Source organism: Hyperolius riggenbachi, chromosome 8, assembly GCF_040937935.1.
Source record: "Hyperolius riggenbachi isolate aHypRig1 chromosome 8, aHypRig1.pri, whole genome shotgun sequence".
NCBI lineage: Eukaryota > Metazoa > Chordata > Amphibia > Anura > Hyperoliidae > Hyperolius > Hyperolius riggenbachi.
The window spans coordinates 37,292,755-37,305,635 of record NC_090653.1 but is presented as its reverse complement, the minus strand read 5'-3'; the positions used below and the strand labels follow the sequence as shown (position 1 = coordinate 37,305,635).

The 12,881-nt window shown below is 45.5% G+C and overlaps 1 protein-coding gene across 4 annotated transcripts in view; it reads right to left on the bottom strand.

The window, feature by feature from the left end:
* Positions 1–5,161: 5,161 nt before the first annotated feature.
* The window catches only part of LOC137528727 (class I histocompatibility antigen, F10 alpha chain-like), a 72,863-nt gene continuing 65,143 nt past the window's right edge, over positions 5,162–12,881 (bottom strand). For all 4 annotated transcript variants that reach the window (XM_068250243.1, XM_068250241.1, XM_068250244.1 and 1 more), the window contains one exon: positions 5,162–8,465. In XM_068250243.1, the coding sequence (XP_068106344.1) occupies positions 8,425–8,465 (41 nt within the window). In that variant the 3' untranslated portion in view covers positions 5,162–8,424. The remainder of the gene's footprint in view (positions 8,466–12,881) is intronic.

Sequence of the window (12,881 nt, the reverse complement as noted above, 5' to 3'; positions counted from 1 at the left end):
AGGGGCAGATAGGGGTCTAATCTGATAGGTAGCAGTGACAGGGGGTGATTGATGGGTAATTAGTGGGTGTTTAGGGTAGAGAATAGATGGAAACACTGCGCTTGGGTGGTGATCTGATGTCGGATCTGCGGGCGATCTATTGGTGTGGGTGGGTGATCAGTTTGCCCGCAAGGGGCAGGTTAGGGGCTGATTGATGGGTGGCAGTGACAGCGGGTGATTGATGGGTGGAAGTGACAGGGGGTGATTGATGGGTGGCAGTGACAGGGGGTGATTGATGGGTGATTGATAGGTGATTGACAGGTAATCAGTGGGTTATTACAGGGGAGAACAGATGTAAATATTGCACTGGCGAATTGATAAGGGGGGGTCTGAGGGCAATCTGAGCGTGTAGGCGGGCGATTGGGTGCCCGCAAGGGGCAGATTAGGGTCTGATCTGATGGGTAACAGTGACAGGTGGTGATAGGGGGTGATTGATGGGTAATTAGTGGGTGTTTAGAGGAGAGAATAGATGTAAACACTGCGCTTGGGTGGTGATCTGATGTCGGATCTGCGGGCGATCTATTGGTGTGGGTGGGTGATCAGATTGCCCGCAAGGGGCAGGTTAGGGGCTGATTGTTGGGTGGCAGTGACGGGGTGATTGATGGGTGATAGGTGATTGGCAGGTGATTGACAGGTGATCAGTGGGTTATTACAGGGAAGGACAGATGTAATTAATGCACTGGCGAATTGATAAGGGGGGGGTCTGAGGGCAATCTGAGCGTGTGGGCGGGTGATTGGGTGCCCGCAAGGGGCAGATTAGGGTCTGATCTGATAGGTAACAGTGACAGGTGGTGATAGGGGGTGATTGATGGGTGATTGATGGGTAATTAGTGGGTGTTTAGAGAAGATAACAGATGTAAACAATACATTTGGGAGGTAATCTGACGGCGGGTTTGCGGGCGATCTAATGGTGTGGGTGGGTGATCAGATTGCCCGCAAGGGGCAGGTTAGGGGCTGATTGATGGGTGGCAGTGACAGGGGGTGACAGGGGGTGATTGATGGGTGATAGGTGATTGGCAGGTGATTGACAGGTGATCAGTGGGTTATTACAGGGAAGAACAGATGTAATTAATGCACTGGTGAATTGATAAGAGGGGGTCAGAGGGCAATCTGAGCGTGTGGGCGGGTGATTGGGTGCCCGCAAGGGGCAGATTAGGGTCTGATCTGATAGGTAAAAGTGACAGGTGGTGATAGGGGGTGATTGATGGGTAATTAGTGTGTGTTTAGAGGAGAGAATAGATGTAAACAATGGATTTGGGAGGTGATCTGATGTCGGATCTGCGGGCGATCTATTGGTGTGGGGGGGTGATCAGATTGCCCGCAAGGGGCAGGTTAGGGGCTGGCTGATGGGTGGCAGTGACAGGGGGTGATTGACGGGTGATTGACGGGTGATTGACAGGTGATTGACAGGTGATTGACAGGTGATCAGGGGGATAGATGCATACAGTAAACAGGGGGGGTGGTCTGGGGGGGGGGGGGTCTGGGGAGAATCTGAGGGGTGGGGGGTGATCAGGAGGGGGCAGGGAGCAGGGTGGGGGATAAAAAAAAATAGCGTTGACAGATAGTGACAGGGAGTGATTGATGGGTGATTAGGGGGGTGATTGGGTGCAAACAGGGGTCTGGGGGGTGGGCAGGGGGGGGGGGTCTGATGGGTGCTGTGGGCGATCTGGGGCAGGGGGGGGGAAAAATCAGTGTGCTTGGTGCAGACTAGGGTGGCTGCAGCCTGCCCTGGTGGTCCCTCGGACACTGGGACCACCAGGGCAGGAGGCAGCCTGTATAATACACTTTGTAAACATTACAAAGTGTATTATACACTTTGTATGCGGCGATCGCGGGGTTAACATCCCGCCGGTGCTTCCGTATGGCCGGCGGGATGTTGCGGCGGGTGAGCGGCGCCAGGCGGAGGCGGAGGATCGCGTCACTGATGACGCGATCGCTCCGCCCATGCCCCTACAAGGACCGCCGCCAATTGTCAATACGGCGGTCCTTGCGGGGTGCACTTCCCGGCCGCCAATTGTACATACGGCGGTCGGGAAGTGGTTAAGTTACCTCCTCTGTAGTTAAGTTACCTCTTAGTGTATTAGTGTAAGTTGCCTCTTTGGTTTTAAAGACAGGAGAGGAGCTTAGTGAATTGAGGCCAATGTTTCAAACATTTTTGCTCTGGCATACTTCAATGAATGTGTCATTGAGCAAAAACAATACAACAGTTAAAAAGTAGATTTAAACACAAAATAAAACTGTGGAATAACTTAAAAAGTCATTTTTAGGAGAATGAAGATAGATACAATCGTTTATTTCATCTGTTTATTTTTGCCTCGGTGTCCTTTAAGGCCATTGTGGTACAGAACACCTAAGTTGATACATACATTTTACCCATCTGTTCCTCCTACATGTTGGGGATGTGGAGCAGATGAAGGGACATTATTGCATACATTTTGGTCCTGCCCTCAGCTCTAACCATTTTGGAAGCGGGTGCATAGACTCTGCAAGAATATCTATCTCACCCCATAACGTACCCTTTGCTCCAGATGTCTTCCTGCACCACTGTGGTTCTCTTCCCAGGAAAGCATATAAAAATAAATCCTCAATTACCTGATCAACGCAGATAAAAATGTGAAAGTGCACAGCAGTTGCTACTTTGAATTAGTGATGGAAAAGGGGTCAATGACCTTGCAGACCTCGAGGAGATGGTTTTAATTATTCAATTACAAAGTAGACCAGTATCTATGGACATGGCCTTCCTGGGTGATGTTTAAAGACACAAATCAATGTAAAAGGCCTTTGCTGGAGAAAGTTAGAATGGGCCCGGCTGAATAGAGTGAGGGGTCCTGAGACAGGGGAGCTGGGTACAGTGACAGGAGGGTGACACACGCTATATGCTGGGATGGAAAACAGTGCGGAGACTGTGGGGACTGTGCTGGAGCCGTGACTCACAGAAGCAGTGAGGGATTATCTATGACTGACAGGAGCAGAGAGCCAGTAGAAACAGCCCCTGTCTCCTGCAAGACCCTGTGATAGGATCCAAAGCCTTCTTGGGAGGGTCAAGCTTTTCTACCCCCAGGTAGCGGAGGAGAGAGATACCAAACAAAAGAGGTTTTCCCTGATGCCCTTCGGCCGTTTAACCCTTTAGGTTCCTGTTTGAAGATGCAGAGTACCTAGTTGGGAAATAACCTAAGCATGGCATGTGTAATGTCTCCTGGAAGGACATCTAAGTTGTGGCAATTAAATAAAATGTTAAGAAAGACTAATAGACAGATTTAGAGGGAGCAGAGGCAGTATAACAAACCTGTACGCCCTAAAGGGATATCTGGGATGCCTTTTACTTGTGTAATGCCATCACTGCACGGAACAGCATGTTAAAAAACAGAGATAGCTCCACACTGCTCTGTTGTTACCAAACTGTTTTATGTGAATTGAAGCCAGTAAATTACCGAACTTCTACCGCAACTGTGAAAATTTTGATGAATAAGCAAAAAAAGTCTAAAATACCGAATATGGTACTTTCCCGACTTTTTAATTTTTTTTCCCGAACAGCCTTTGACGAATTGAAGCCATTGTCAACATAAAGAATGTTGAATTTTACTGCTGAACAATATTTTGCTGCTGATAATTGTATCTCTAGTGTGTATGTTCCCTTTTGTTCTTTCCTTTTACTTGCTACAAAATGTTATGGCATCTGATGGAAGATAATGCATTGATATTATGTATTTTGTATGGGTATAGTAAACACTGGACTGGACAGTCGGCAGACTATGCGATGTGCTGGAATCTTTACATACCAGATTTGGTGCAAAAAACAAGGGACAATGCAACTTACACTGTAATGCTGCTGTGTGAATTGTTATGTGTATATCATAAAGGCAATTATTTTGGTTTTATGTTTTTCTCTTTGCTTTACAATAAAGCTTTTTTGAAAGTTAAAAAAAAAAATGGTTTTTTTTTATTAAATTTGCATTCAAGAATTATTTGCATGTCAATGGGCATTTCTATTGATGAAGCCACTTGGATGGTAGTGAAAGATTGTCAAGCATATACAAAATTGCTCAGTTAATTTTTTGTTGTTGTTGTATTTCTGGCATTTAGTGTAACAATTCCCTCCATCTTGTCCTGGGTGGAAAGTTGTGGTGGGTATATTCTTGCTTGAAGCTGCACTTATGGAAGAACTCTACCCAGCACCATCCAGTTACATGGCTGGAGACATCTGGGGATCTGTAGGTTATACACATCCCACTGCCGCCCATCACCAGATATTCAGCTGTGAAATCCCAGTCTCCTCCACACACACACATCTGTCTGTCGTCATGTATGGGCAATAAAAGCCCATAGAGACCTATGGAAGTCAGCCTAATAACCTGAACAGGAAGTGTGGCAGCCAGAAGTCAGGTGACAGCTTTCAGGGCGTGTTCAGAAGACAGGGAGCCCCGCCCACCTCTATTATCATATGGTGCCGGGTGACAGTCTCCTCAGGGCAGGTTCTAGACTTTTTGCTGCCTGAACCAAACTTGTGAAGATTTTTTTTTTGCTGGATTTGATGATTTGTGTGACAGGATAGTGACATTATCGGGGGATATTCAGCAGATTATTGATAATTCTATAAATGGAATCGATAAATAGATGGATGTGAAATGTGGGTGTGGCCACTCTAGTTCCCATCTATAACTTAGCAGCAGCTTAGAGATGTGACATCTACACACATGTAATGAGCTCATCCCGCCCACCTCTGGAGCTCCGCCCATCCCGCCACATTCATTTACACAGGTTTTCTCCTGCTGGACAACATAAGAGATCCAAAAAACTGGGCTGGGTTTTATGTCTGCTGTAAAGTGGCCTGTCACCCTCACATGGGTCATATCAGACTATAGTGGGAGGTAATATTCCAGTGATATATCTCCCAGCAGGAGTGGCCTCCCTGGTGTAGCAGGAGAAGGAATTGTCTTCTATGGGTTTCTTGATAATCTTCAGCTTTTCTACTTCACCTCATCAATCCGTCTCTCACTGGGGGCGGAGCTGAAAGGGGGCGGGAATCGGTTTTACTAATATCAGCTCATTAGGTAAATTACCAGTAAATGAATTTAGACAGAAATAAGAAAGACCCCAATAAAGTACCACAAAGAGAGACAAATGTTTGTTTTATTTTATTTATCAATTAAGGCCTTGAGTAAAAAATATAATTACATCTGATAATTTGATATCTACATTGTAAAAACATTTTATTACTACTACATTATAATTCTGTTTTGTGGACATTAATTTACAGAGGCGAAGCACTGCCTCACACATTGGATCCAATAAGGAAGAATAAACTTAATTTAATCAACAGGCAAAACATAAAATTTATTAACACGTTTCTGGAGGGATCACCCCGCTTCATCAGAAGTCAGTTTGTACATCCATTAAGGCTTCTCTATTTAAATAAAAGAGCTGAATCATAATTGGATAAATATAACCTATCACTGCATATATGGAGTGTTATATTCTAACCTGTATAAATCTAGAGGTGACAACTTCTTTTAGGTCATTATAAACAACAAAATAGGGATGTCGCTCTTAAAAAAATAAATAAAATACTTCTTCCACCTGTAATTCTTCCACCAGGAGCAGCACAATTTCTTATGTATTTATCTGCTGACGTGAGTCTGCTCCTGTACACCCATATGCACTTCTCACTGGCAGAGAAAGGAAACAGAACTCCTAATTTTCCCACCCTGTGCATTATCACCCCGCCTGACCGCACAAGCCCACTGCCTGGGTGTCATCCTGGACTCAGCTCTCTCCTTCATGCCCCACATCCAAACCATTACTGGGGCCTGCAATCTCAATTCATGCAACATCTCAAAAATCCAATCCTTCTTGACCAGGACACTGACAAATTTCACGTCTAAGCCTTCATCATTTCCCACCTGGACTACTGCAACACCCTCCTGTCAGACCTTCCTCTGAACTGCATTGCCCTCCCCCTACAATCCATCATGACCACAACAGACAGACTCATGTGCCCCACCCACTGCTCCGTCTCCATGACTCTGCAATGCAAATCCATGCACTGGTTCCCAATCTGCTTCAGAATCAGTTTAGAAGATCATATGTTTGGCCCACAAACCTATACACAAGTCCTGCCCAACCTACATCTCTGACCTGTTCAGCTGATCCACATCTGGCTGCCTTCTCTGATCCTCCAATGCCCTCCTCCTAACCATCCAACACATCTCGCACTCCCATGCACGAGTACAGGACTTCACTAGAGCCGCCCTTATCCTATGGAATTCTCTGAAACTGCCCATCTTGCTTGCCCCCTGCTTCAGCACCTTCCGACAGGCCCTCAGAACTCACCTCTTCACGAAAGCATACCCCAGCCCACCGATACCCTAACTCCCGCGGCCGAATACATCTCAATGCAGACCCTTCCTATCATGTCACCACCCCCACCCTTTAGATTGTAATCCTTGGGCAGGGTTCTTCCACCTGGTACTACTACTCCAGTGTATGATCTGGCATTGTGTGTCTCATTGCTTATTATCTGTATTGTGTTATCTGTCACCCCTATTATCATTGTCTGTAACCTTATCTATTGTAAAGCGCTGCCAGAGCCAAGCTACAAGAATTAGCATTAATCTGCATAAAAGCCGAGAATGGTGACATCCCTATTACACTGATGTCACTGCAGAGAGCTGAGTCTGCCAGATGCAGGGGAGTAACACACGGCTTATGCGACCAATACTGGCAGGAGGATCCCCCACTCATTACCTGCTGGGAAGACTGTAATGTGATAACATCTCTCTATTAATGCAGAGAGCTGAGTCTGCCAGATGCAGGGGAGTAACACACAGCTTATGCGACCAATACTGGCAGGAGGATCCCCCACTCATCACCTGCTGGGAAGACTGTAATGTGATAACATCTCTCTATTAATGCAGAGAGCTGAGTCTGCCAGATGCAGAGGAGTAACACACGGCTTATGCGACCAATACTGGCAGGAGGATCCCCCACTCATTACCTGCTGGGAAGACTGTAATGTGATAACATCTCTCTATTAATGCAGAGAGCTGAGTCTGCCAGATGCAGGGGAGTAACACACGGCTTATGCGACCAATACTGGCAGGAGGATCTCCCACTCATTACCTGCTGGGAAGACTGTAATGTGATAACATCTCTCTATTAATGCAGAGAGCTGAGGCTGCCAGATGCAGGGGAGTAACACACGGCTTATGCGACCAATACTGGCAGGAGGATCCCCCACTCATTACCTGCTGGGAAGACTGTAATGTGATAACATCTCTCTATTAATGCAGAGAGCTGAGTCTGCCAGATGCAGGGGAGTAACACACGGCTTATGCGACCAATACTGGCAGGAGGATCTCCCACTCATTACCTGCTGGGAAGACTGTAATGTGATAACATCTCTCTATTTCTAAAGAAATAGAAAGCATCTGCTGTTCTCTGAAGTCCTATGATGTCAGCAGTGATGCATTGTGGGACACCTCATATGCTCACTACAACCTGAATAGTTGCAAATAGTATTCTGTTCTAAGAAGGCAAACTTTTGTTTTGCACAGCACAGTAAGAGGGCTTTTTGGTCCTTTGTAGCCCCTTACACACTTCTAGGAGTTCTGGATCACCCTGAGCTTGCTGGGCAGTCTGTAACTCTGGGGCCCATATGCAATTACATTTTTCTCCTAAGTGATATATTCAAACTTGTCAATAAAATGCCTTTTAAATGACCAGCAAGTACGAAAATACCTAAAATAGTTTTGAAAGTACTTTTCCACCCACTTTTTGGTACTTTTTCAATTATAAAATGCTGAAAAGTTATTCTAAATAGAAGATGAAAAGAGAAAACCCAATAAAAAAGTTATTTACATATGGGGCCTGAGTGTTTTCATGGAAAGTTTTGTGAATCGGCCCCTTTGGATCATGAATCAGTAGCTGGAGAAGCAGAACGTGTGCTGTGCTCATTTGTGACTGAATTCTCATTATCTTGAAAAACAGACCACATAGTAGCTCCTATTTACAATAACATTTGGAAAATTCAGGAGGGTTCACAAACATTTAATCCACGCTGTAAATACGCCTCAATTACCCACAATCCTCTGCCTGTAGCAGACGCCACATTCTGACCAGAGCTGCGGGCTGTGATTTCTCCCATCTCTCTGCAGCTGAGAGTTCAGTAAACAATCTACACAGAACCCAGAGTTCCCAATTCAGCATTACAGCATTTCCAATAAACGGATTACAATACATGACAGGTTCTCTTAACATTTCCAGGAATGAAGAACATTACAAAGCAGATAAGAGATGAATGGAAAATGATGGATCTGCATAGAAAGAAAGTCCAGCCTCCTCTTGTGCCCTCTGTGCTCCACCCACATAATCCGCCATGATGGAGATTCAGGTTGTTGGGTTGTTGGAGTCAGAATTGTTATCTGAAGCTGTAAAACAAGACGTGATGCTGTTTATCCTGCATGATCATTATTCCAATAATGATGGTGCTGTGACATATGTCACAGCACCATTGACAAAACAGCACCTATATTAATCAAACCCCCTCTCAGTTCAGGGGTACTTTAAGGATGGCTTCTTTCTCCTGCATGGAGAGGTCCTTTGACTGCATATTGAATGTTCACAGCAAAATCTTCCTCATGCAAGCACCACACCCTTAAATCAACTCCAGACTTTTTATCTGCTTAATTGATAATGACATAGCTACAGACTTGCCCACAGCTGCCCATGAAATAGCGTTTGAGTCAATTGTCCAATTACTTTTGAGTCCCAGAAATGAAGGGATTGTGTTGAAGGACAATTGTAACGAGAGAGATATGGAGGCTGCCATATTTATTTCCTTTTAAAAATTACCAGTTGTCTGGCAGCCCTGCCGATCTATTTGGCTGCAGTAGTGTTTGAATCACACAAGAAACAAGCATGCAGATAATCTTGTCAGATCTGGAACACCTGTCAGGAAAACCAGATCTGCTGCATGCTTGTTCAGGGCCTATGGCTAAAAGCATTGGAGGCAAAGTTTCAGCAGGACAGCAAGGCAACTGGAATTGTTGAAAAGAAAATACAGGATCTTCTCAAAAAAATAGCATATTGTGATAAAGTTCATTATTTTCTGTAATGTACTGATAAACATAAGACTTTCATATATTTTAGATTCATTACACACAACTGAAGTAGTTCAAGCCTTTTATTGTTTTACTATTGATGATTTTGGCATACAGCTCATGAAAACCCCAAATTCCTATCTCAAAAAATTAGCATATTTCATCCGACCAATAAAAGAAAAGTGTTTTTAAAACAAAAAAAGTCAACCTTCAAATAATTATGTTCAGTTATGCACTCAATACTTGGTCGGGAATCCTTTTGCAGAAATGACTGCTTCAATGCGGCGTGGCATGGAGGCAATCAGCCTGTGGCACTGCTCAGGTGTTATGGAGGCCCAGGATGCTTCGATAGCGGCAAATCTTCTTCTTTTATTGGTCGGATGAAATATGCTAATTTTTTGAGATAGGAATTTTGGGTTTTCATGAGCTGTATGCCAAAATCCTCAATATTAAAACAATAAAAGGCTTGAACTACTTCAGTTGTGTGTATTTGAATCTAAAATATATGAAAGTCTAATGTTTATCAGTACATTACAGAATATAATGAACTTTATCACAATATGCTAATTTTTTGAGAAGATCCTGTACACTGGCTAACCTGTACTGTGGCACTTATACACTGGCTAACCTGTACTGCGGCACCTATACACTGGCTAACCTGTACTGTGGCACTTATACACTGGCTAACCTGTACTGCGGCACCTATATACTGGCTAACTTGTACTGTAGCACTTATACACTGGTTAAACTGTACTGCGGCACCTATACTGGCTAACCTGTACTGTGGCACCTATATACTGGCTAACCTGTACTGCGGCACTTATACACTGGATGACCTGTACTGTGGCACCTATATACTGGCTAACCTGTACTGTGGCACTTATACACTAGCTAACCTGTACTGCGGCACCTATACACTGGATAACCTGTACTGCGGCACCTATATACTGGCTAACCTGTACTGTGGCACTTATACACTAGCTAACATGTACTGCGGCACCTATACACTGGCTAACCTGCACTGCGGCACCTATACACTGGCTAACCTGCACTGCGGCACCTATACACTGGCTAACCTGTACTGTGGCACTTATACACTGGCTAACCTGTACTGCGGCACCTATATACTGGCTAACTTGTACTGTAGCACTTATACACTGGTTAAACTGTACTGCGGCACCTATACTGGCTAACCTGTACTGTGGCACCTATATACTGGCTAACCTGTACTGCGGCACTTATACACTGGATGACCTGTACTGTGGCACCTATATACTGGCTAACCTGTACTGTGGCACTTATACACTAGCTAACCTGTACTGCGGCACCTATACACTGGATAACCTGTACTGCGGCACCTATATACTGGCTAACCTGTACTGTGGCACTTATACACTAGCTAACATGTACTGCGGCACCTATACACTGGCTAACCTGCACTGCGGCACCTATACACTGGCTAACCTGCACTGCGGCACCTATACACTGGCTAACCTGTACTGCGGCACCTATACACTGGATAACCTGTACTGTGGCACCTATATACTGGCTAACTTGTACTGTAGCACTTATACACTGGTTAAACTGTACTGTGGCACCTATACTGGCTAACCTGCACTGCGGCACCTATACACTGGCTAACCTGCACTGCGGCACCTATACACTGGCTAACCTGTACTGTGGCACTTATACACTAGCTAACCTGTACTGCAGCACATATACACTGGATAACCTGTACTGCGGCACCTATACACTGGATGACCTGTACTGCGCACCTACATACTGGCTAACCTGTACTGTGTTACTTATACACTAGCTAACCTGTACTGCGGCACCTATACACTGGCTAACCTCTACTGTAGCACTTATACACTGCCTAAACTGTACTGCGGCACCTATACTGGCTAACCTGCACTGCGGCACCTATACACTGGCTAATCTGTACTGCGGCACCTATACACTGGCTAACCTGTACTGTGGCACTTATACACTAGCTAACCTGTACTGCGGCACCTATACACTGGTTAAACTGTACTGCGGCACCTATACTGGCTAACCTGTACTGTGGCACCTATATACTGGCTAACCTGTACTGCGGCACTTATACACTGGATGACCTGTACTGTGGCACCTATATACTGGCTAACCTGCACTGTGGCACTTATACACTAGCTAACATGTACTGCGGCACCTATACACTGGCTAACCTGCACTGCGGCACCTATACACTGGCTAACCTGCACTGCGGCACCTATACACTGGCTAACCTGTACTGTGGCACCTATACACTGGATAACCTGTACTGCGGCACCTATATACTGGCTAACTTGTACTGTAGCACTTATACACTGGTTAAACTGTACTGTGGCACCTATACTGGCTAACCTGCACTGCGGCACCTATACACTGGCTAACCTGCACTGCGGCACCTATACACTGGCTAACCTGTACTGTGGCACATATACACTGGATAACCTGTACTGCGGCACCTATACACTGGATGACCTGTACTGCGCACCTATATACTGGCTAACCTGTACTGTGTTACTTATACACTAGCTAACCTGTACTGCGGCACCTATACACTGGATAACCTGTACTGCGGCACCTATATATTGGCTAACCTGCACTGTAGTACTTATACACTGGCTAAACTGTACTGCGGCACCTATACTGGCTAACCTGTACTGCAGCACCTATACTGGCTAACCTGCACTGCGGCACCTATACACTGGCTAACCTGCACTGCGGCACCTATACACTGGCTAACCTGCACTGCGGCACCTATACACTGGCTAACCTGTACTGCGGCACCTATACACTGGCTAACCTGTACTGCGGCACCTATACACTGGATAACCTGTACTGCGGCACCTATATACTGGCTAACTTGTACTGTAGCACTTATACACTGGTTAAACTGTACTGTGGCACCTATACTGGCTAACCTGCACTGCAGCACCTATACACTGGCTAACCTGTACTGCGGCACATATACACTGGATAACCTGTACTGCGGCACCTATATACTGGCTAACCTGTACTGTGGCACTTATACACTAGCTAACCTGTACTGTGGCACATATACACTGGATAACCTGTACTGCGGCACCTATATACTGGCTAACCTGTACTGTGGCACTTATACACTAGCTAACCTGTACTGCAGCACATATACACTGGATAACCTGTACTGCGGCACCTATACACTGGATGACCTGTACTGCGCACCTACATACTGGCTAACCTGTACTGTGTTACTTATACACTAGCTAACCTGTACTGCGGCACCTATACGCTGGCTAACCTCTACTGTAGCACTTATACACTGCCTAAACTGTACTGCGGCACCTATACTGGCTAACCTGCACTGCGGCACCTATACACTGGCTAATCTGTACTGCGGCACCTATACACTGGCTAACCTGTACTGTGGCACTTATACACTAGCTAACCTGTACTGCGGCACCTATACACTGGATAACCTGTACTGCGGCACCTATATACTGGCTAACTTGTACTGTAGCACTTATACACTGGTTAAACTGTACTGCGGCACCTATACTGGCTAACCTGTACTGTGGCACCTATATACTGGCTAACCTGTACTACGGCACTTATACACTGGATGACCTGTACTGTGGCACCTATATACTGGCTAACCTGTACTGTGGCACTTATACACTAGCTAACCTGTACTGCGGCACCTATACACTGGATAACCTGTACTGCGGCACCTATATA